The sequence below is a fragment of the Schistocerca piceifrons genome, chromosome 3, assembly GCF_021461385.2.
Source record: "Schistocerca piceifrons isolate TAMUIC-IGC-003096 chromosome 3, iqSchPice1.1, whole genome shotgun sequence".
Classification (NCBI taxonomy): domain Eukaryota; kingdom Metazoa; phylum Arthropoda; class Insecta; order Orthoptera; family Acrididae; genus Schistocerca; species Schistocerca piceifrons.
Window position 1 is genome coordinate 889,009,736 of NC_060140.1, and position 22,041 is coordinate 889,031,776.

Below are 22,041 nucleotides of genomic sequence, written 5' to 3' on the forward strand. Positions count from 1 at the left end.
AACAAATTGGATTTATTAATATGATGCTGCAAAATCCTGACTGGAATGTAAATTGTGGAACGGTAATCACTCACCAAACAATGGAGGCATCGAGCAGTCAACAGGCATATAAAGAGATTGAAATCCTTGTTAACCTTTTGCTTGAAAGCTAGCAAAAGTTTCAATCTTGTTTACGCTTCAGCTGCAAAGTTTATGACAGTCCAATACTAGTGCAAAATATTTCAGTAGGTGTGCTGGTTTTGACTTATGAGCCATTTTCAATAAATGGTGAAATGTTTCTTGGTCAAAAGGCATAATTCCACATAGTCAACATCTGGGTAAAATAAAGCAACATATGGCCAGTGGCACTATAGTATGTGGCACCTGGCAAATTACTGTCAACCACATGAACCAGCTGTTGACATAACATTTTGCATCTTGTTAGCAACTGTCAGTCAGTGGATCCATACAGCTTGCTGCACATGATATGCAATGGATAACTGAAAAGGTAATTTCATTTACTGAAGATTATAGTAATTTACACGAGTTGTAGGATATTTAAAGTAGTAACTACAACACAATAGATTAAAGAAATGATATGCTTGGGCAGAGTGCCATGAATGTGGTTGTAGTATTTTAGAAGCAAAGAAAAATATCAAGAATATAGACAGCATACAGTCACAAACATAATAACATCAACGGCCAAAGAAAATTTGAACATAACCTAGGAAAGGAGGAAAATGGTTTACATATGACCTAACAAGTTTGTTATATGGTGGTAATTAATAAAAAAAAAATATATCTTTAAACAGGCAACCTACGTCATATGACATCTGGCAACACATTTTCAGGGTAACAGCAACCTGTCTGAGGATGCATCAAATTATGTTGGGGGTTACCATATTTGTAGCCTTCGGCCAAAACCATTCTGTGAAATTGAGAAATCTGTAACAATTACAGTAACTCACAACTCATCACTACTTGGTTTTCACAAGTGTTTTCATGAAATGTATTTCAATTACTTCTGCAACTTTTACAATCTGTCAACAATTTCAAATCACCCTCTTTGTCATCTGTCCTAAGACCTACAGCTATGTTGCTGAATTCACAAATAAAAGTTAAATAAGTCTTATTTGGACAAATCTGTACTAATGGTGAGTACAGTATATCTACGACAAAAATCACTATTGAAGATAGTTAAAAAATATTCAGGATGCTAAGTGATTCTGTGGTAAATTACTGTGTTTGACTTTATGTACACTGTGGAGCAAACTATGGAGACGACAAATGTATGAGGTAGTCTCACAAATATTAGTAATTACAGCATTAGTGTTAACAAACATTTTTGCATTTTTTCTTTGCTTCTGTTCCTATAACTAAAATCCTCTCATCAGTTAATAGTTATCCCCTAAGCCATTTTAAGAGAAACAGTTTTTAATCAAGCATGTTGTAGGACGTGCTGCATGAAAGAAAGAGAGAATCCTGTCCCACATAGACAAGTGATTCCTGTATAATTCTGGAAGGCATGAAATGGTTCAACTCTCTTTTGAGGGGGGAAAAATAAACAAAAATACAAAATATAAACAGAGCTGCAGGGTAGTCAATCTTGACCCTACCGCACACTATTCTGCATTCCAGCTTTCATGGTGGATGGTACGCAGTAGAGGCTTTAAAAACAGTTTCATTAGGTTTTCATAAAATTTTGACAAAGCATTTGATAAGTTACAAGTATTATATGCACTGACTAGCTGTAACACTGCTTTACAAATTTTGTAAAGTAAATTAACTTCCCTACTCCACGGACCACCATAACAGTGGAACAGGTGGTTGGTTAGAAAATTTTAAGGGTGAGTGCTATAAAAGTATTTGAGAACACCTGTCATTACTATTGAATCTACAGTTTTTGGAGAGTCTATGCTGAGGAGTGTCACATCTGCTGACATTTTGCTCCTCTATATGAAGACAGGATATGAGTGACCCAAAAAAGAAAAGGGCAGATGAGTAGTGACTGTCATAATGATGCTTTAGTTCAAGTTTACCCGAACAAAACATACACAAGTTACAATTGCTGGAACATTTCAGCAACAATGAGAATTCCTTGGCACCTTGAAGAATGAAATGTGAAATTAAATATCGTAGATCGGGTTCACTGCAACATGGTAGATCAGAGATCAGGCTCAACTGCCACCACACAGTCTTTTACTTAACTCTGCTGTTGTCCTTGGGTCAATATGACCCGACAATAAATTTATCTTTCTATTACTAGGTTAATGCCTGGTGCTTGTAAATTTATGTATTTGTTTCTATTCGTAATTACCTCTCAGAAACCCCGGCGTTGTTGAAAAACATGACCCTGTTTTTTAATAACTGAAATATGTACACTTGCATTCCTTGGATCATAATGACCCAATTGCTTTTAAATACTCATTTATACACTTGTTTACGTTCCATTATATCCAATCCACACATATATCAGTTAACATAACCATGGAGTCCACTGCTTGCTTTGCAACAACAGACACTGTATTGCTCAAGACGTTACATCCGACTGAGCATTAAAGGAAGACATTATATTTTTAGCTCTTGCACTAAATAGTGGTGTATTTTTATCATAGCCAAATACTGCCTGTCTGATAATAAATTAGAAACAATAGGCAATGCATCTAATAGTTGCTGTTGTTGTCTTCAGTCCTGAGACTGGTTTGATGCAGCTCTCCATGCTACTCTATCCTGTGCAAGCTTCTTCATCTCCCAGTACTTACTGCAACCTACATCCTTCTGAATCTGCTAAGTGTATTCATCTCTTGGTCTCCCTCTACGATTTTTACCCTCCACGCTGCTCTCCAATGCTAAATTTGTGATCCCTTGATGCCTCAGAACATGTCCTACCAACCGGTCCCTTCTTCTTGTCAAGTTGTGCCACAAACTCATCTTCTCCCCAATACCTCCTCATTAGTTATGTGATCTACCCATCTAATCTTCAGCATTCTTCTGTAGCACCACATTTTGAAAGCTTCTATTCTCTTCTTGTCCAAACTATTTATCGTCCATGTTTCACTTCCATACATGGCTACACTCCATACTAATACTTTCAGAAACGACTTCCTGACACTTAAATCTATACTCAATGATAACAAATTTCTCTTCTTCAGAAACGCTTTCCTTGCCATTGCCAGTCTACCTTTTATATCCTCTCTACTTCGACCATCATCAGTTATTTTGCTTCCCAAATAGCAAAACTCCTTTACTACTTTAAGTGCCTCATTTCCTAATCTAATTCCCTCAGCATCACCCGATTTAATTTGACTACATTCCATTATCCTCGTTCTGCTTTTGTTGATGTTCATCTTATATCCTCCTTTCAAGACACTGTCTATTCCGTTCAACTGCTCTTCCAAGTCCTTTGCTGTCTCTGACAGAATTACAAAGTCATCGGCGCACCTCAAAGTTTTTATATCTTCTCCATGGACTTTAATACCCACTCCGAATTTTTCTTTTGTTTCCTTTACTGCTTGCTCAATATACTGATTGAATAACATCGGGGACAGGCTACAACACTGTCTCACTCGCTTCCCAACCGCTGCTTCCCTTTCATGCTCCTCGACTCTTATAACTGCCATCTGGTTTCTGTACAAATTGTAAATAGCCTTTCGCTCCCGGTATTTTACCCCTGCCACCTTCAGAATTTGAAAGAGAGTATTCCAGTCAACATTGTCAAAAGCTTTCTCTAAGTCTACAAATGCTAGAAATGTAGGTTTGCCTTTCCTTAATGTATTTTCTAAGATAAGTCGTAGGGTCAGTATTGCCTCACATGTTCCAACATTTCTGCGGAATCTAAACTGATCTTCGCCGAGGTCGGCTTCTACCAGTTTTTCCATTCGTCTGTAAAGAACACGCGTTAGTATTTTGCAGCTGTGACTTATTAAACTGATAGTTTGGTGATTTTCACATCTGTCAACACCTGCTTTCTTTGGGATTGGAATTATTATATTCTTCTTGAAGTCTGAGGGTATTTCGCCTGTCTCATACATTTTGCTCACCAGATGCTAGAGTTTTGTCAGGACTGGCTCTCCCAAGGCTGTCAGTAGTTCTAATGGAATGTTGTCTACTCCCGGGGCCTTGTTTCGACTCAGGTCTTTCAGCGCTCTGTGAAACTCTTCACGCAGTATTGTATTTCCCATTTCATCTTCATTTACATCCTCTTCCATTTCCATAATATTGTCCCCAAGTACATCGCCCTTGTATAGACCCTCTATATACTCCTTCCACCTTCCTGCTTTCCCCTCTTTGCTTAGAACTCGATTTCCATCTGAGCTCTTGATATTCATACAAGTGGTTCTCTTATCTCCAAAGGTCTCTTTAATTTTCCTGTAGGCAGTATCTATCTTACCCCTAGTGAGATAAGCCTCTACATCCTTACATTTGTCCTCTAGCCATCCCTGCTTAGCCATTTTGCACTTCCTGTCAATCTCATTTTTGAGACGTTTGTACTCCCTTTTGCCTGCTTCATTTACTGTGTTTTTATATTTTCTCCTTTCATCAATTATATTCAATATTTCTTCTGTTACCCAAGGATTTCTACTAGCCCTCGTCTTTTTACCTACTTGATCCTCTGCTGCCTTCACTACTTCATCCCTCAGAGCTACCCATTCTTCTTCTACTGTACTTCTTTCCCTCATTCCTGTCAATTGTTCCCTTATGCTCTCTCTGAAACTCTGTACAACCTCTGGTTTAGTCAGTTTATCCAGGTCCCATCTCCTTAAATTCCCACCTTTTTGCAGTTTCTCCAGTTTTAATCTACAGTTCATAACCAATAGATTGTGGTCAGAGTCCACATCTGCCCCTGAAAATGTCTTACAATTTAAAACCTGGTTCCTAAATCTCTGTCTTACCATTATATAATCTATCTGATACCTTCTAGTATCTCCAGGATTCTTCCACATATACAACCTTCTTTTATGGTTCTTGAACCAAGTGTTAGCTATAATTAAGTTATGCTCTGTGCAAAATTCTACCAGACGGCTTCCTCTTTCATTTCTCTCCCCCAATCCATAAGCACCAACTATGTTTCCTTCCCTCCCTTTTCCTACTCTCGAATTCCAGTCACCCATGACTATTAAATTTTCATCTCATTTGACTACCTGAATAATTTCTTTTATCTCATCATACATTTCATCAATTTCTTTATCATCTGCAGAGCTAGCTGGCATATAAACTTGTACTACTGTAGTAGGCATGGGCTTCGTGTATATCTTGGCCACAATAATGCGTTCACTATGCTGTTGGTAGTAGCTTACCCGCATTCCTATTTTTTTTATTCATTATTAAACCTACTCCTGCATTACCCCTATTTGATTTTGTATTTATAACCCGGTATTCACCTGAGCAAAAGTCTTGTTCCTCCTGCCACCGAACTTCACTAATTCCCGCTATATCTAACTTCAACCTATCCATTTCCCTTTTTAAATTTTCTAACCTACCTGCCCGATTAAGGGATCTGACATTCCACGCTCCAATCCGTAGAACAACAGTTTTCTTTCTCCTGATAACGACATCCTCTTGAGTAGTCCCCGCCCGAAGATCCGAATGGGGGACTATTTTACCTCCGGAAAATTTTACCCAAGAGGACGCCATCATCATTTAACCATACAGGAAAGCTGCATACCCTCGGGAAAAATTACGGCTGTAGTTCCCCCTTGCTTTCAGCCGTTCACAGTATCAGCACAGCAAGGCCGTTTTCGTTAGTGTTGCAAGGCCAGATCAGTAAATTATCCGGACTGTGGCCCGTGCAACTACTGAAAAGACTGCTGCCCCTCTTCAGGAACCACACGTTTGTCTGGCCTCTCAACAGATACCCCTCTGTTGTGGTTGCACCTACGGTACGGCCATCTGTATCGTTGAGGCACGCAAGCCTCCCCACCAACGGCAAGGTCCATGGTTCATGGGGGTAGGATCTAATAGTGGGGAGGACATTTCAAAAGAAGAAAACCTTACTAATGAAGATAGCACTCACCCTTACATCAGAATCAGAAGAATTTGCTTCAGACAATGAGGTTGGTAGTGGCAATTTGCAGGCTGTAGAAGTAGTTAAATTGAAAGGTACAAGCATCGGTCGGAGTTTGGTACCCTTTCCACATAATGGAAAGGCATTCAGTGTAAACAAAATGAAAGAAACAGCTGGTCCCACTTGCTTTTCAAGTAATTATGAACAAAACTCTCTCCACTACTCTGTTGCAAATGACTAATATTGAAGGCCAAAGAGTGTATGGTGACAAATGGAGAGATTTAGATGAATTTAGTTTAGAAGCATATATTGGTGTATTATTGCTTGCTGGTGTTTAATCGTATGTTGAATCAATAGGCCACAATCAGGCAGATCAACTTTTCCTGCTACAATGTCATAAAGATGTTCTTTCACATTTCTCCAGTGTCATGTTTTGATGAAAAGTCTGACTGGCAGGTGCAAAGAACGAACGACAAACTAGCACCTATAAGGTTCAATGGCTGGAAATAATTGCAAAATTTTGTAATCCTGAATTAAATGTTGTTGATGAGCAACTGGTGGGCTTTAGGGGTCACTATCCAAACAATATATTCCAAGCAAACCAACCAACTATGGGATAACGATGCAGACACTGTGCAACAGTGCTAGTTCGAATCCTCTGCAAATACAAATCTACACAGAAAAACCACCTGGTGTACCACTTCAGAAAAGCCAAGGCATGCGTGTCGTTATGTATCTGTCATGAGCTAAGAGAACAGAATGTTGTATTTGGTAATTCTTTTACACACAATAATTTTCACATCCAATATCTCAAAAGAATGGTTACAATGTTGGGTACACTCAGGAAAAACAAGACTGTAAGTTATGCCAAGACATCCACAGTTCAGAATTCTGTTTCTGATTAAGATACCACAATAGTTTACTAGAATCCAAAGAAAAATAAGTATGCTGTTCAAAGGAGCACAAATCAGCAACAGAGAAGATGAAAAGGTAAAAGTTATATTAGATTGCAATGCTACAAAAGGTGCAGTTGAAATGCACTACCAGCTTACTGCCACATAAACATGCGAGGAAAATACTCATCACTGGCCTGTAATTTTATTTTGTAATATGCTTGACACCACTGCCTACAATGCTTTTGCACTGTGGAAAGAAATCAATCCAGAGCTGAAAATAAATATTCTCCTCAAAAGAACAATATTCCCCGAGGATCTAGGAAGACTTCTTGTTACTCCGTACACAGAAGACAAGAAATGACTGCTACAAAATGCAATAGCCACTGCTATTGTGAGATAGATACAAACACAGGACTATTCCATATCAGGCTCTATACCAACAAGGATCGAATTATATTAAATTTCATGTAATAATATTTTAATCTCCTAGAGTTTTGCCAATCAAGTCATTATGACCCAAAGTACCAAGATCATATGCTATTTTCAAGGAGAATAGCACAGTTAAAGTGATGTCACTAATTACTTTACTGAAGGTCTTCAGCCTGCCAAAACTTTGGAATTCCTACATTACAGCCTGCCCAAACTTTTGAATTTTAAAGAGTTATTTGTAAAGAGGGTGCTTTGTTAATTTACACTGCAATGCTGCACGACAAGCAATTTGACCAGTGTAACTCCTACAATTACACCTGCCCCTAACAGCTGGAAAAACCGAACACTGTGGTTGATAGCAGATGTGGTCTCTGGCGATATACCCTAGTTGGTCACAGAAATTTCAGTCATAAAGAAACCACACACACAACATAATGACAAATCCATTTAATCATTTTCAACAAGTTTTCTTTCTGGAAACAAAGTCTATTGGTCTGACCAAAAAACCTGGCCCTTGCTAGACTAGAATGTGGACCATACAAACCCCTTTAAGAATAATATGTTGGTTTGAAGAATGGAGTGCATCCTAAATGTGTTGTATAACATTTGTCCTATTAATTTCTGTGCTTTTTGGTTTGTATCAGTCAGAAAAATTTTACAGTTAACCCTGGAAATTTTGCGCAAAAGATTTTTGGGTGTCTGTTGAGATCTAGATTAAAAAAGAAAACTTACTGAAAATAATTAAATGGCTTTTTCCTTCTTGTGTGTGTTCTCTTTTCCTGTTTATGATTTTTGCTGCCAATTCAAGAAGAATTGCCACATCAGAACGAACAGAGGAAACGACGGTGGCTCCTCAGAGTGATGCACTCACTAACACAGAAGAGAACAATGAGATATACATGGGGCCTCAGGCCCCAAATACGAGTAATAATAATATTGTTATTATTATTTAAATTCTGGAAAGAGGCAGTCTTTTTTAGTCCATTGACTTTCAGATGATGTGACAATCAACCAGTCCATGCCAGAATAGGCCAAATCGTCAGTAAAGCAGCCTTGTCAATCAAAATCACTTTGCCGTATCACCTGACGATTGAGACTAAGGACTCTTCAACACCACGACCGAAAAAGTCTTGCTGGCTTAGTTACTCACCTATAATTTTCGCTTCTTCTTCAAGCTGGGCATCGGGCCACTGGAATTAGGTTCTCTTGTTCCCCTAGCAACCCTCATCATGTAACCCCCGCCCCATGGTTTCCTTTTCTAAACCTGAGTACCGTGTATTAATTACATGCCCACATCACTTTCCAATCTTGATTACACTGCTTTCTTATCCTGATTACACCTCCGAGGGGTTGTACAAACTGGCACCAGAAGTGACATGCCAAATTCACTCTCAGCTTTGAAGTGCTGCATACAAATTACTAAGACATGAGCAGATGCATGAAACCATTGTGTGGACATTTGTTCTGAGTGACAGTAGATGAGTGCTTAACATATTTCGTCTGGGCTGACAGCCCAATCTACCGAGAGCTGCTGCCACCATCACTGCTGGCTGCATGAGGCCGCTCGGACACGTCCATCACCTATGCCGCCCTCGCACAGTGCTACATTGTGGGAACAATGACCCAGTGCCAGCCGCCGTGTCACTGCCCAATGCTATGATGCTGTCTGTCAATCAATAAATGTGATTTGCGAGTTTCAATTTCAGGGGGAAGATGCAACCTGCATCCAACACTGCCCAAGATGTTGATGAGAGCTGCCACCAAAGCCGTTTTGTTGGTATTGATGCATGTAATTTAAGCCGATGCCCAAAATTTAGGTCACAGGAACAGCTGGACATCGATCACAACAAGCATGCAAGGCTTGAGTAGCTCACTTCCCCATTTCCACTTTTTCCACAGCCGTTTCTGTCCCAGCATGTAACTGTCATTGCAATGAATTCGCTGGTTTCCACCTTTGCGGTTAAGCCAGGTAAAAATTTCCAAACTGCCATACAAAATGGGTGTCCCACACAAACTTCCCTGATTTCAAAGACACAGGGGAAAAAACCACAGTAGATATGACAATGAAAAATGCACCACATTGTAGAGCTTCTCAAAGAATTTATTTATCATCACTACACCTCTACATGTGAACCATTTGCAGCATGAAGAATATTGAGTCTATATTCAATTTCTTGCCAAGTTCTTTGTAACATTTCCTCTGTTATTGTTGCAATCGCATTAGTGATACAATGTCGTGACGAAGGAATATCATCCACTTTGGTTGCATACATGCTGTCCTTCACAAATCCCCACATGAAGAAATCAAGCAGCGTAATGTCTGGTGATTGTGGTGGCCAGGCAATGCGTCCTCCATGTCCGATCAAACGATTGGGAAATTTCCTATCCAGGAACTTGCGAACAGCTGTTGACCAATGCAGCGTAGCTTCATCTTGTTGAAAAATGATGTTGCGTTGCAAGTCTTGTATCTGAGGGTACACAAACTACTCCAACATTTCAAGATACAGTGACCCATTTACTGTTTGTTCCACAAAGAACGGTCTAACAATCCTGTTGTGCATTAGCCCACACCAGACGTTTAGTTTAGGGTTATCACGAACATGTTCAATGACAATGTGCAGATTCTGCAAACCCCAAATCCAAACTTTATGCCTATTAACCCTTCTGGATACATGAAAGGTTGCCTCACCTGAGAAAAAACGTCTTTCCATGAAGCTGGCATCCATATCAATACGTTGCAGCATATCCGCAGCAAATTGTTGTCGGCATGGTTTGTCGTCTGGCATAAGATGTTTCAGAATTTGCACTTTGTACGCATACATAGAAAGATGCAGCTGAACTACACGATGCAATGTTGATCAAGGTACATCAAGTTGCTTAGACACTTGATGAATTGACTTATGTGGGTTTCTGAGAAACGTTTGATGTCCTCGACTGTCTCTTCTGAAACTCCATAACGTGCACTGCCAGAATGTTTTAGAACACTTCCTGTTGCCAGAAACTTCCTATACCATTCCTTAATTGTTTTCACATCAGGTGGATCGCATTCAAACACACATGGCGATAATTTCTTTGCACAGTAATCGGCGATTTTGTTTCTGCAAACAACACTACTCCTTGCGCGCGCTGCTGTGGAGTCGCCATTATCACTTATGTGACCATGGTGCACTCTGGCGACAATACTTGACACTTCTGACGCAGGAATATAAATTCTTTGAGATGCTCTACAATGTGGTGCATTTTTCATTGTCACATCTACTGTGGTTTTTCTCTCTTAGGTCCTTGAAATCAGGGAGGTTTAAGTGGGACACCATGTATTATAGAAAAAATATCAAACAACAATCAGATGAGAAGAGGATAATTTGTAACAGTAATGTTATTCGTTTAAAATTTGTAATGGTAATGGTTGTGGCGTTACAATGAAATATGTATTGCAGATACCTAACATTCAAACATAAAAACACTATTTGAAGGAATGAAATATGATCTTATTTTCATGGAGTATTTCTGAAAAACCTGAATTTTATATTCTACTATTTAACCTTAATGGTGTTAAAAACCTACCACTGTTCTCATGTTTTCTTTGTTTGCTGCCCCATAGCTACCAATTTCTATTTGATTAGCATACTAACCTTTGCTTATTTCTGCCTGCGGCGCTTCTGGATGTCTTGTAAGAGAAGAACATTCTTTTGAATCACTGCTCTCATTCTTTCTTACACTTTCTCCTTCAACATTTAGCTGTGTTACAGCATTTGATTCAGACATTTTCTTTAGTTGCTTTGAGTAGTTGCCTTCAACTTCCTGCTGTGCAGTTTGTTTTCACTGTACCTGAAAAATATTAACTAAAGTAAAGAAATAAATCTGTGCTCATTAGATTAGATTAGATTAATACTAGTTCCATGGATCATGAATACGATATTTCGTAATGATGTGGAACAAGTCAAATTTTCCAGTACATGACATAATTAAGTTTTTAACAACATACATAAGTTAATATAACAACTTTTTTTAATTTTTTTTGTTCTTTTATTTTTTTTACTTTTTTTAATAATTTTTTCCCCTTAATTTATATCTGAAAATTCCTCTATGGAGTAGAAGGAGTTGTCATTCAGAAATTCTTTTAATTTCTTCTTAAATACTTGTTGGTTATCTGCCAGACTTTTGATACTATTTGGTAAGTGATCAAAGACTTTAGTGGCAGTATAATTCACCCCTTTCTGTGACAAAGTTAGCTTTAATCTTGAATAGTGAAGATCATCCTTTCCCCTAGTATTGTAGTTATGCACACTGCTATTACTTTTGAATTGGGTTTGGTTGTTAATAACAAATTTCATAAGAGTGTATATATACCGAAAAGCTACTGTGAATATCCCTAGATCCTTAAATAAATGTCTGCAGGATGATCTTGGGTGGACTCCAGCTATTATTCTGATCACACACTTTTGTGCAATAAATACTTTATTCCTCAGTGATGAATTACCCCAAACTATGATACCATACGAAAGCAATGAGTGAAAATAGGCGTAGTAAGCTAATTTACTAAGATGTTTATCACCAAAATTTGCAACGACCCTTATTGCATAAGTAGCTGAACTCAAAACGTTTCAGCAGATCATCAATGTGTTTCTACCAATTTAATCTCTCATCAATGGACACACCTAAAAATTTGGAATATTCTACCTTTGCTATATGCTTCTGATTAAGGTCTATACTTATTAATGGCGTCATACCATTCACTGTACGGAACTGTATGTACAGTGTCTTATCAAAATTCAGTGAGAGTCCATTTACAAGGAACCACTTAGTAATTTTCTGAAAGACAGTATTGACAATTTCATCAGTTAATTCTTGTTTGTCAGGTGTGATTACTATACTTGTATCATCAGCAAAGAGAACTAACTTCGCCTCTTCATGAATATTGAATGGCAAGTCATTAATATATATTAAGAACAACAAAGGACCCAAGTTAAATTACCGTGAAACAAGAAACAAACACGTTTACAAAATTTAAGCCTAAGCGCGACTTCGCGAAGTAACGATCTTTTCGTGTTTTCCGAAAAAATACGCAAAGAAAAGTCAAACCTTCAACGGCAAGAGAACTTACTTTCATTTATTCACTAACACATTATACTCCATAAATACCTTCATGAAGGAAAGCCTCCAGGTATGTGGAATGACTGAAGTTTACATTAACAGGCAGAAGTAGCAACTGCTGACTACAAATTATGACCAGTATCAATTTAATCCAAATTATGACCCAAATTTAATCGCACTGACAAATCAAACAATGGAAAATCCAGGATGGAATGTAACAATATACTGAGAAGGGAAGTTTCCACCCACCATATAGCGGAGATGCCGAGTTGCAGATAGGCACAACAAAAAGACTCACAATTAAAGCTTTTGGCCATTAAGGTTTTTGTCAACAATAGACACACACACACAAAAATGCAACTCACACACACGACTGCAGTCTCAGGCAACTGAAACCACACTGACAATTATTAAAATTATTTTACAACTTTTGTAAGTATAGTGGAATACAACCATTTACTGCTTCTTATCTTCTAACCAGCTACTTCGCATTACGCATTTTATGTAACTTCAGTGATTTTCACAGACAACTACAGATGTCTATGTACTGAAATTGTTGAAAACCTTGCAGCAACAGACATCAATAAACTCAATCACTAGTTGTCAGCTGATTTGTTCGGCAAAGCTGTCAACACAGACTGTGTGCTGGTTCTTTGCTGTTGTATGATGTTATATAATTGTCTCTTCTGACAAAATTCTCTACTATTCCGCTAGCTCGGACAGCACACGGACAAAACGAACAGCTATATCTTTCTGTACAAGCTCTGATTTCCCTCATTTTATTATGATGATTGTTTCTTCCTATGCAGGTTGGTATCAACAAAACATTTCTGGATTCGGGAGAGAAAGCTGATGGTTGAAATGAGAAGATTCTACCTCAATAGAAAATGTTTTTGTTTTAATGATGTCCACTCCAAATCCAGCATAAGTCAGTGACACTCTCTCTCTCTATTTCACAATAATACAAAACATGCTACTCTTCTGTGAACTTTCTCAATGTTCTCTGTTGATCCTATCTTTTAAGAATCCCAGACCACGTAGTAGTTCTCCAAAAGAGAATGGACAAGCGTAGTGTAGGCAGTCTCTTTAGTAGATCCGTTACATTTTCTGCCAATGAAGCATAATCTCCAGTTTGTCCCCCTCCCCCCCCCCCCCCCAAACATTTTCTGTGTTCTTTCCAATTTAAGTTGTTCCTAACTGTAATTCCTAGGCATTCGGTTGAATTTACAGCCTTTAGGTTTGAGTGATTTATCATGTAACCAAAGTTTAATGGTTTCCTTTCCGCCTTCATGTGGATGACCTCACACTTCTCATTATTTACAGTGAAATGCCTATTTTCACATCACACAGATATCTTTCCTAAATCATTTTGCAATTTGTTTTGATCTCCTGACAACTTTACTAGACGATAAACAACAGCATCATCTCCAAACAACCTAAGATGGCTGCTCAGATTGTCTCCATCTCCTAAATCATTTATACAAATACAGAACAGCAGAGGGCCTACCTTGGGGAAGGCAAGAAATCACTTCTGTTTTACTCGATGACTTTCCCTCAATTACTATGAATTGTGACCTCTCTGACAGGAAATCATTCAATCATATAACTGAGAGGATATTCCCTAAGCACACAATTTCACTACAAGTCGCTTGTGTGGTACAGTGCAAAAGTCTTCTGGAAATCTAAAAATTTGGATTAAATTTTAAATCTCATATCAATAGCACTCAGCACTGCAAGAGTGTAAAGAGCTGGTTGTGTTGCACATAATCTCCACTGTAAGCAGAAGCTCCACTAGAGCACCATACACTTTCTGGATGCCGCCTACACTACACTATAAGACTCGTGGACGATGCTCCGCTCTTCCTGAGGGGCTTGGTGTAGGATCATACGTCGAGACACTCTGATCACAACTTGTCAGCTAGTGCGTTCAGCTAAGCTGTCAAAACAGTTTGCACGCTGGCCACCAAGAGCACTTTGATTAAATTTCAGTGCGATGCTCTATGACTGTTTGTTCCGACAAAGATTTTGCTCAGTTACCTATGAAGCTTGACTGATATATCTACTTGTAAACTATCATTTTGCCTCATTTCATTATATGTTTGGATTGTTCTGTCTGTGCTGCAGTGACCCAATTTATTATAAGATAAATGTTGTTCTTGATACACCAAAATTAACATTTCACATCTCTACCCGGCAGACTTATGAGCACTTCATATTCAGTTTGGAAGTCTATCAACTAGTCTTGTGTCAACCTCTTTCATATGAATATTTGTATTAAGGGACTTATTTTTTTTATTGATATTCGATGATTTCCATTCTTCTGCCCAGTATCTACTGGGAATTTGTTGTAGGCTTTCGCACCAGAATTCTTACATTGAGATATCAATACATTTACTGCCCATACATCACTAAAACGTTTCATTGACTCAAGTGATATGGGCAAGTTATCAGTTTAAATGCATTTCTTTCTTCGGCTCCAGATGCTCACTGTGTAGCCTATTTTGTAGGTATGCGCAGAGTCATATAAGATGAAGCAGATTGCAACAGTTGTCAGAAAGAAGGTCAAATACAGCCAGTAACAATGCCCCTGATGCTGACATCTGTCAATGAAAAAGTTCTTTTATTCAATCTATTAAGGTATTTGTGGTTAACAGTAGTAATGAATTTGTGATGAACTGTGAAAACCACAACCAAAGTATTTAAAGTAAAAATAGAAGCCTTAAACAATTCCATATTAGAACACTGGTCAACTGACAAATATTTTTTGATAATTTTATTTAGGACCAAAAACTATGGCGGTACACCTCCCACAGCCCTTTTGTGAGCTGTTATTTTGGTAGGAAGTATTTCCACAGCAGAAAAGAAGCAACTTTTTTCAACTTTACAAGTGACAACAGTGGTGCCCTAAAGACAAACAGAAATTGATTGTTGTAGCATCTCCTTCCCCCCCCCCCCCCCCCCCTGTTACAGTGTACTACCACAAGATGTCAGGCACATCAGAGGTGGTACTCCCAAAACATTTGTAAAACCTGTAAGTTTGTGGCAAGTATGCAGTAAGTATAGCTCCCAAGCCCCTTGGCGGAACTACTTGGGTAAGAAGCAGACTTCCCAAGAGCTTTAAAAATAATAATATTTGATGGGATGCATACTTCCCTTGGCACTAAAAGCCATCCCTCACAACAAATAGAAGTTACAGTTGGTGTACAGGACTACCACTAGACGCTACGAGTGTACCGAAGAGGTACAATGCAAAGAGTTAAGCAGTTTATTTGAAGACATCAGTAGGAAATTGAAAATACCAAAATAGTGAAATACATGTTGGCAACTCCTCCTACAAGTTATCAGAATACTTGGACTCAGGTATGTAAATTCTGCTTAATACTAATGTATGCACATTTATTTAAATTAATATATATATTTTTTAAAATTCTGAGTATGCAGATGCCTGATAGTGTTTCTGAAGCATTAGATAAAAAACAACAGCTCAGTGGTATGTGAAGCAACTGTTTTCTGCTATAAAAGATAGTATAGATAAGCATGTATGTAAATGTCTGAATACATAGATTATGTTGTTTGTTCTTAAAATGTAATACCACAACAAATAAAATATTCTTATAAAAATGAACCATGAATGAATAAAACTACTAGACCCTAACTTCATTCTGACTCATTCAACATCCCTGAAGGCTTTATTTCATGATGTGTTTGGAGAGAAAAGCCTTTCAGCCATGAGCAAACAATTCACTGAGGGTACTGACTGATTGGCTAGCAGAAATAAAATAAGTTTATTAAATAAAAAAACTGTAGCCTCGAACTTTCACAAACACCACACAAAGCAAGAAAATGATCACTCTTTGAAAATCACATCAAATGTCGAAACTATTTGAAGATGTCAAGCTTTTAGGTACATCTATGCAGAGTGATCAAAAATGAAACACACACTTTCAAGATCTCACAGCTACACTATCAACTATCTGCTGTACGCTTCAAGTGCTAAACACTAGGTGCAACTGACAAACACTGTTACAGGCATATTATGCATACTTCCAGTCTGCAATTAGGTATGGAATAATAATCTGAGGGAACAAATCTTGTAGTCAAACTGCATTCAAACCCCAAAAATAAACTATCAGACTCGTTTGTAACATAAAAGTGATACGATTCATGTCCTCCTCTTTCTTCCCTGCACTAAAAATCCTGAATCTTCCATACTTGTATCCACTTGAAACAACAGTCCTTCTTAGAGACTATTCAGTAACAACCAGTGCATCTTGGCATACTATGTCTGTGCGTAAGTATATAACCATAAACATTAATAATACTCATGTCTCATGATCCAGAACTTCTGCATATCAGAATAGTATTTTCATAGTAGAACATAATAATACAATCACCTACCAAACAATATCCAATTAAATATGTTGCCTTTTGTTTTTGAGGACCCCCTCCAGTTGCAGTTTTACAAGTAATATGGGATTTACTCCACCTTTTGAAACAGTAAAGGATTCTTAGTTGGACCAGCCGTGTTTCGCTTTAGTTCAAGCATATTCAGTGGTAATGAAAGAAAGCCTACTTAAAAATGGCTGGAGTTATTTCTGATGGACCACTGCTTTTAAACCATAAGTGAATTCATTGAGAAAAAGTGGACTTCTTATTATGTAAAATTATGTCACATTAACTTAAAATATTGTATTACTGTTGTCACTTACTGAATTGTACTTGCAAATATTGTTTGTGACAATACAGTAATTTATACATGTTTAATGTCAAACTCATTGTCTATAGTGATGACATCATAAATTGCATTGGCATTATACTGTCCATATGTAATGTTTAATTATGTACTAACTTGTACTGTGTATCTGTATAAGAGGTCAGTATAGTAACTAAATAAAATGAGTAATGATATTTATGGAAGACAATGTGTAAATGAATGAGAGATAAGAACAGAACTACTCAAACTGTTAAGTTAATTCCTAAAGAAGAAAATGAATGCAGTGGTTCTGTAAATATACTCACCAACACACATAACATAGGCCAATACTAAATCATTGTGTCATATGGATCACAGTAACAGGTAGAACCACCGGGAATGTAAAACACAAGACAAGATATACACCCACTACAAGCGAATGAAGCAATGACTAACATTCTGTAGACTACTTTAAAAAACATAACCAACTTTAGGGAGATTATTTTATCAGGGCCATCAGCCATACTATATTTGCTCTTGAATGGTAGCAAACTATATCTTGCATAATTATCAGTAATGTCACTAATTTGGCAGTTATACTACTCTACTTCTGTCCAACAACCTGTAACATTATGTGCCTGCATTCGTTACTGATGAGAAAACTGTACTCACATACTATATGCATGATTACTTATGTAGAATTACTACATTGTTTGTTACATTGCTAACACAGAACCCAAAAATTCAAATAACCTCTACAGGAGTGTTTCGTAAGGAGCTTCCTTATAATCTGCAATGAATAAAAATAATGTCTGTGTGAATTTATGGACTTACGACATCCAACAGTGAGGTTATTAGCATCGTGCTAACAGTAATGTGAATATCTACAACAAATTAAGTGTAAGAAATCAAAGAAATTACTGTATAGATTAATACACATTTTGTAACAACTCGTGTATGCTTTCCAAGTTGAAGGTCATGTTAATTAATCTAATTTTTTAAATGCAATCATCAACCACGGTACTCTGAAACAAACTTTTGAGACTATGTAGATGACAAGTAGCCACATCATGAGTTAAACATAAAAGCAATAGAGATTCCACTTTTGACCATGAAGTATCAACATTGCAGCCTTGATGAAACAAGCTGGCTAAAAGTACCTGGTAAATGACAGTACTGTGTTTAAAATATAAAATTACTCTGGTATTTGGCTGGGATAACAAGTGGGATACATCAAGTCAAAACTGCTCAACAAGCAATGTTTACAAATAGAAGAAGCCACATAAGCACATAACTACTGAAAAAGGAGGAAATCATACTGATGATATGATTACCAAGATCATCTGGATTGAAAATTTTTCTCTTCCCACAAGGAATGGTGTGAAGCAGTGAATGGTTAACATGAGTAAGATGGTACAGTTTGTAAAGCCGATCTTACAAAGGTGGGATGAAAATTGAAAGGAAAAAATGTAGAACTAAAATACATTATGCTTCTGCATAATGAGTCAAATATGAAAAAAGAGAAAGAGGGAGAGCAGGATTCAACAGCAACTGCACTTGATCTCTTGGAAGATATTGGAAATACTATGCTGAATGCAAATTTGTCTTAAAAAAACCGATCTATGGAAGTAACGGGTCTTATTAACATGATAGAAAATTTTTCAGATGTGGTACACTGCCGCATCATGAACATTTATGAATTCCAATACAGTTTGAAAGATTATTGTAGGCCTATAATTTTTTTCCTCACAATCTTTTGATGTACAGTGAAGTTAGCATAACTTTTGTCGAGGAATACATAGAACTGCCATGAGTAAACTGACAGTATTTTAGCATGTAATGTATCAAATGAGGCAAGCGAGAAGGTTCCCTTCAATTTTCTTTTTACAAAGGCAAACAAATCAGTTTCATTTGCCAAAGGCAAAACAGCTGCTGTACAGAAAAACAGTGCTTGTCTCTTGCCCCTGAGAAGTCAGCCGAAGATTTGCATTTATACAGTAAAGCAAAAAGTTAATATTCAAATACAATATGAAGACTGAAACAACACATAATAACAAATACAACTTAAAACACAAATCTGGCATCTGCTAATGATTCCATATCATCAAACACTTCAACGAGGTTGGGATGGACATAATATAGCAGCCTTGCTTCGAGCAATGGTGATCAGCACAATACCTTCTCTGTACTGCATCTGATTTGCACAACTTCTTCAACTAAAATGAAAATTGCCTTAACATAAACACTTACTGTTTTTTGGGCATTTTTAAGTATCAGAGACACTATAATACAACAATATGTCAAAATATTAAGCCATTTCATTGTTAAATAAAATGAACAACCCTGACTTCTTTCAACATTACACAGAACCCTCTCCACTGAATCTCTGTAATGATTTACGACATAATGCTGTTGTAGAATGATCTACAGGTTAACTGATGGTTGGTAAACAAGTACTCCTACATGAAAACGAAAAGGTTGTATAATATATGGACTATGTTTAAATTCCTATTTCGACAGTAATAGCACTCCAAACACAGTATAATGGTGGGCAGTTACTGTATATTACGGATATTTAGTTATATACATAAAACTGATGAAAGTAAGCATCTTGAGCTGTAGATCGTGAATCAGTATATTACCACTTATTTTCTTTTACAGCTGTAACTGACACACAAGTTTTACAATTGCACATTAAAGCTTCCCGGTATGCCAACAAATTTTCCGTCTACTAGTTACATCTTGTCACCACGTCAATTTTTAAAAAAAAAAAAAAAAAAAAAAAAAAAAAAAATTACGCGGGCACTGAATTAACAAGCTACGAGATTCCACCAACAATTGCAAATCATCTAAAATAAGGCAAACTTTATTGCTTCCCTTAACCGTTATTAAAATCATAACTCACACAAATCCGCGTCGCGACAAGGTTTTTAAGGCCAAGACGAGCAAACAAATGGAACTAAAGCACTAACTTTACTGTATCGTACTCGAATATGACACACCTTTGTGATATATATATATATATATATATATATATATATATATACATATATATATATATATCAATGCAGTGCTTCTCCTTAGACGCTCTGCCACTGCCTACACTCCGTATTCCTTACTTTACAATTTATATTAAGCAGGACTTTCCCCACAATTACTACGCATTCACGCCAACACTATTGCTAAGTATACGGCCCCAGTGTTACAAACACTGACACGAGATGTGTTATCAAGTTTTAATTATAAATCAAACTTCTATTTAGATATTTCTGGTTGGTGTCAACACTAACTGCGAAACTGATTATTTAAAACAACTACGCTCAAAAAATATAAGAAGACTACAGTTGTGCTTACCTTCCGCTTTAATCAATAATGTTTTTTCTATTTTTACTACGTTACCGGGGAATCCCAGACAACCCCTTTTTCACTTTGAAACAACCAATTACAATCTAACAGCTGTATTTTAAAAATATACATGAAATCAGATCACCTGCTGAGTACATGGATAAGCTGTAAACCAACAGCTGTTTTTAGTGTCAACGTAATAAAAACATTAAATTATAATGCGCAGTTCCATACATCATTTTTATAAAGCCGCACTCTCTGACACTTCCAAAGATGCTGCAACCCGAAGTGGCTTTTTGAAAAAGGATTATCTTTGACATAAATATACTATATTCGGTTGTAACAAATAATTCAAGCCCAGACCACAAATTTTATATAGAGAAACTCATATAATGTCATACTTCTTTCTAAAAACCTGCAAAATACTGTTCTATTAATGTGCAACAAAGTGATAGTGGCCAACCACTGTAGAACCGTGTACTGCCGGACAAGAAAAACCGCTACACAACACAGTCAGGTATCAGCAGACATGAATTTCTTACACGTGCAAACTCGCCCCACGCCCTGCATGCGTAAGTGAGCATACATGTGGAAACATATACTTGCACACTGTCATACCAACTTCAATGCAAGTTACGATAGTTGAAAGCAGTTCTACTTTCATGCTCGATGTCGCTTTCCCCAGCATCGCCTGCGAGCTTTAGCATCTGCCGATAGGTGGATTTGCTCTCATTCTGCTCTGGTTCGTACGGGAGCATTTATCTAGAATCGTTTATGTACGTGGAAAGTTAGCACCGCATCAAATAATTAACTTAGTCTTCTGCTAAGAAAATAAATATTTTCTAAAGCGGCAAAATGTTATCAAACAGTGCTTGAGAAACATCATCCAAGCCTTCTGCCATTCCTTACATTCACTTAAATGGAACAGTGTTTGAAGTGATGAAATGGATTAAAGAGGTTGGTATTATTGCGGAATAGTCAATATGGTACCGTACTTATTTTTGTATTTCAGTATAATGGTAATAATTTTTTGTTTCAGTTTATGAGTGTACATATTACCGTGAAATGAGAATTTATTTGTAGCTTTAGACATTTAAAACTACTCTTCACACTCACAGAATTCTATAAAAATATAACAGTTTCGTATTGGCACTATCATTCAGTGATAACTGTTCTGCACAGTAGTACAGTGTTTGGTTACAAAATTAAATACAATACTGGTAAGAAAAGATATATATTTACAGCCTCTGTGACCCATCAGGACATGACTAACTCTGAATAGAAAAACAAAGCCGAACTGTTGCACAACAACCCAACTTTCTGGTGTGCCTTCAGCATCTCGTAGATAACATAAAAATTTAGAAATAATGCTCTTCAGAATGCAATACAATTGCAATGATACCAGTTGCCAGATTTTACAGTGGTACTTGTAATAACAAGGCATCTTGCATATTTCTACATTCTAAGACAAAGAAGTGACATACATCTAAGGAATTATCCAAATGGGACCGAAATCAGTAGATGTGAGCTTCGTGTACTGACAAACAAATGCTTACAGTTCCGGGAAAACTGGATGATTTATTCAAGAAAAAGAGCTTTGT

At 37.2% G+C, this 22,041-nt stretch overlaps 1 protein-coding gene across 6 annotated transcripts in view; it reads right to left on the reverse strand.

Moving 5' to 3' along the window:
* The window catches only part of LOC124787752, an 83,463-nt gene extending 62,745 nt beyond the window's left edge, over positions 1 to 20,718 (reverse strand). The window contains exons 1-3 of one of the 6 annotated variants that reach the window (XM_047254623.1): positions 20,153 to 20,168; positions 20,098 to 20,112; positions 10,941 to 11,136 (exon numbers count right to left, since the gene is read on the reverse strand). In XM_047254623.1, coding sequence (XP_047110579.1) covers positions 10,941 to 11,073 — 133 coding nt within the window. In that variant the 5' untranslated portion in view covers positions 11,074 to 11,136; positions 20,098 to 20,112; positions 20,153 to 20,168. The other 5 variants (XM_047254619.1, XM_047254622.1, XM_047254624.1 and 2 more) reach the window with 5 other exon arrangements.
* Between the last annotated feature and the right edge of the window lie 1,323 nt (positions 20,719 to 22,041).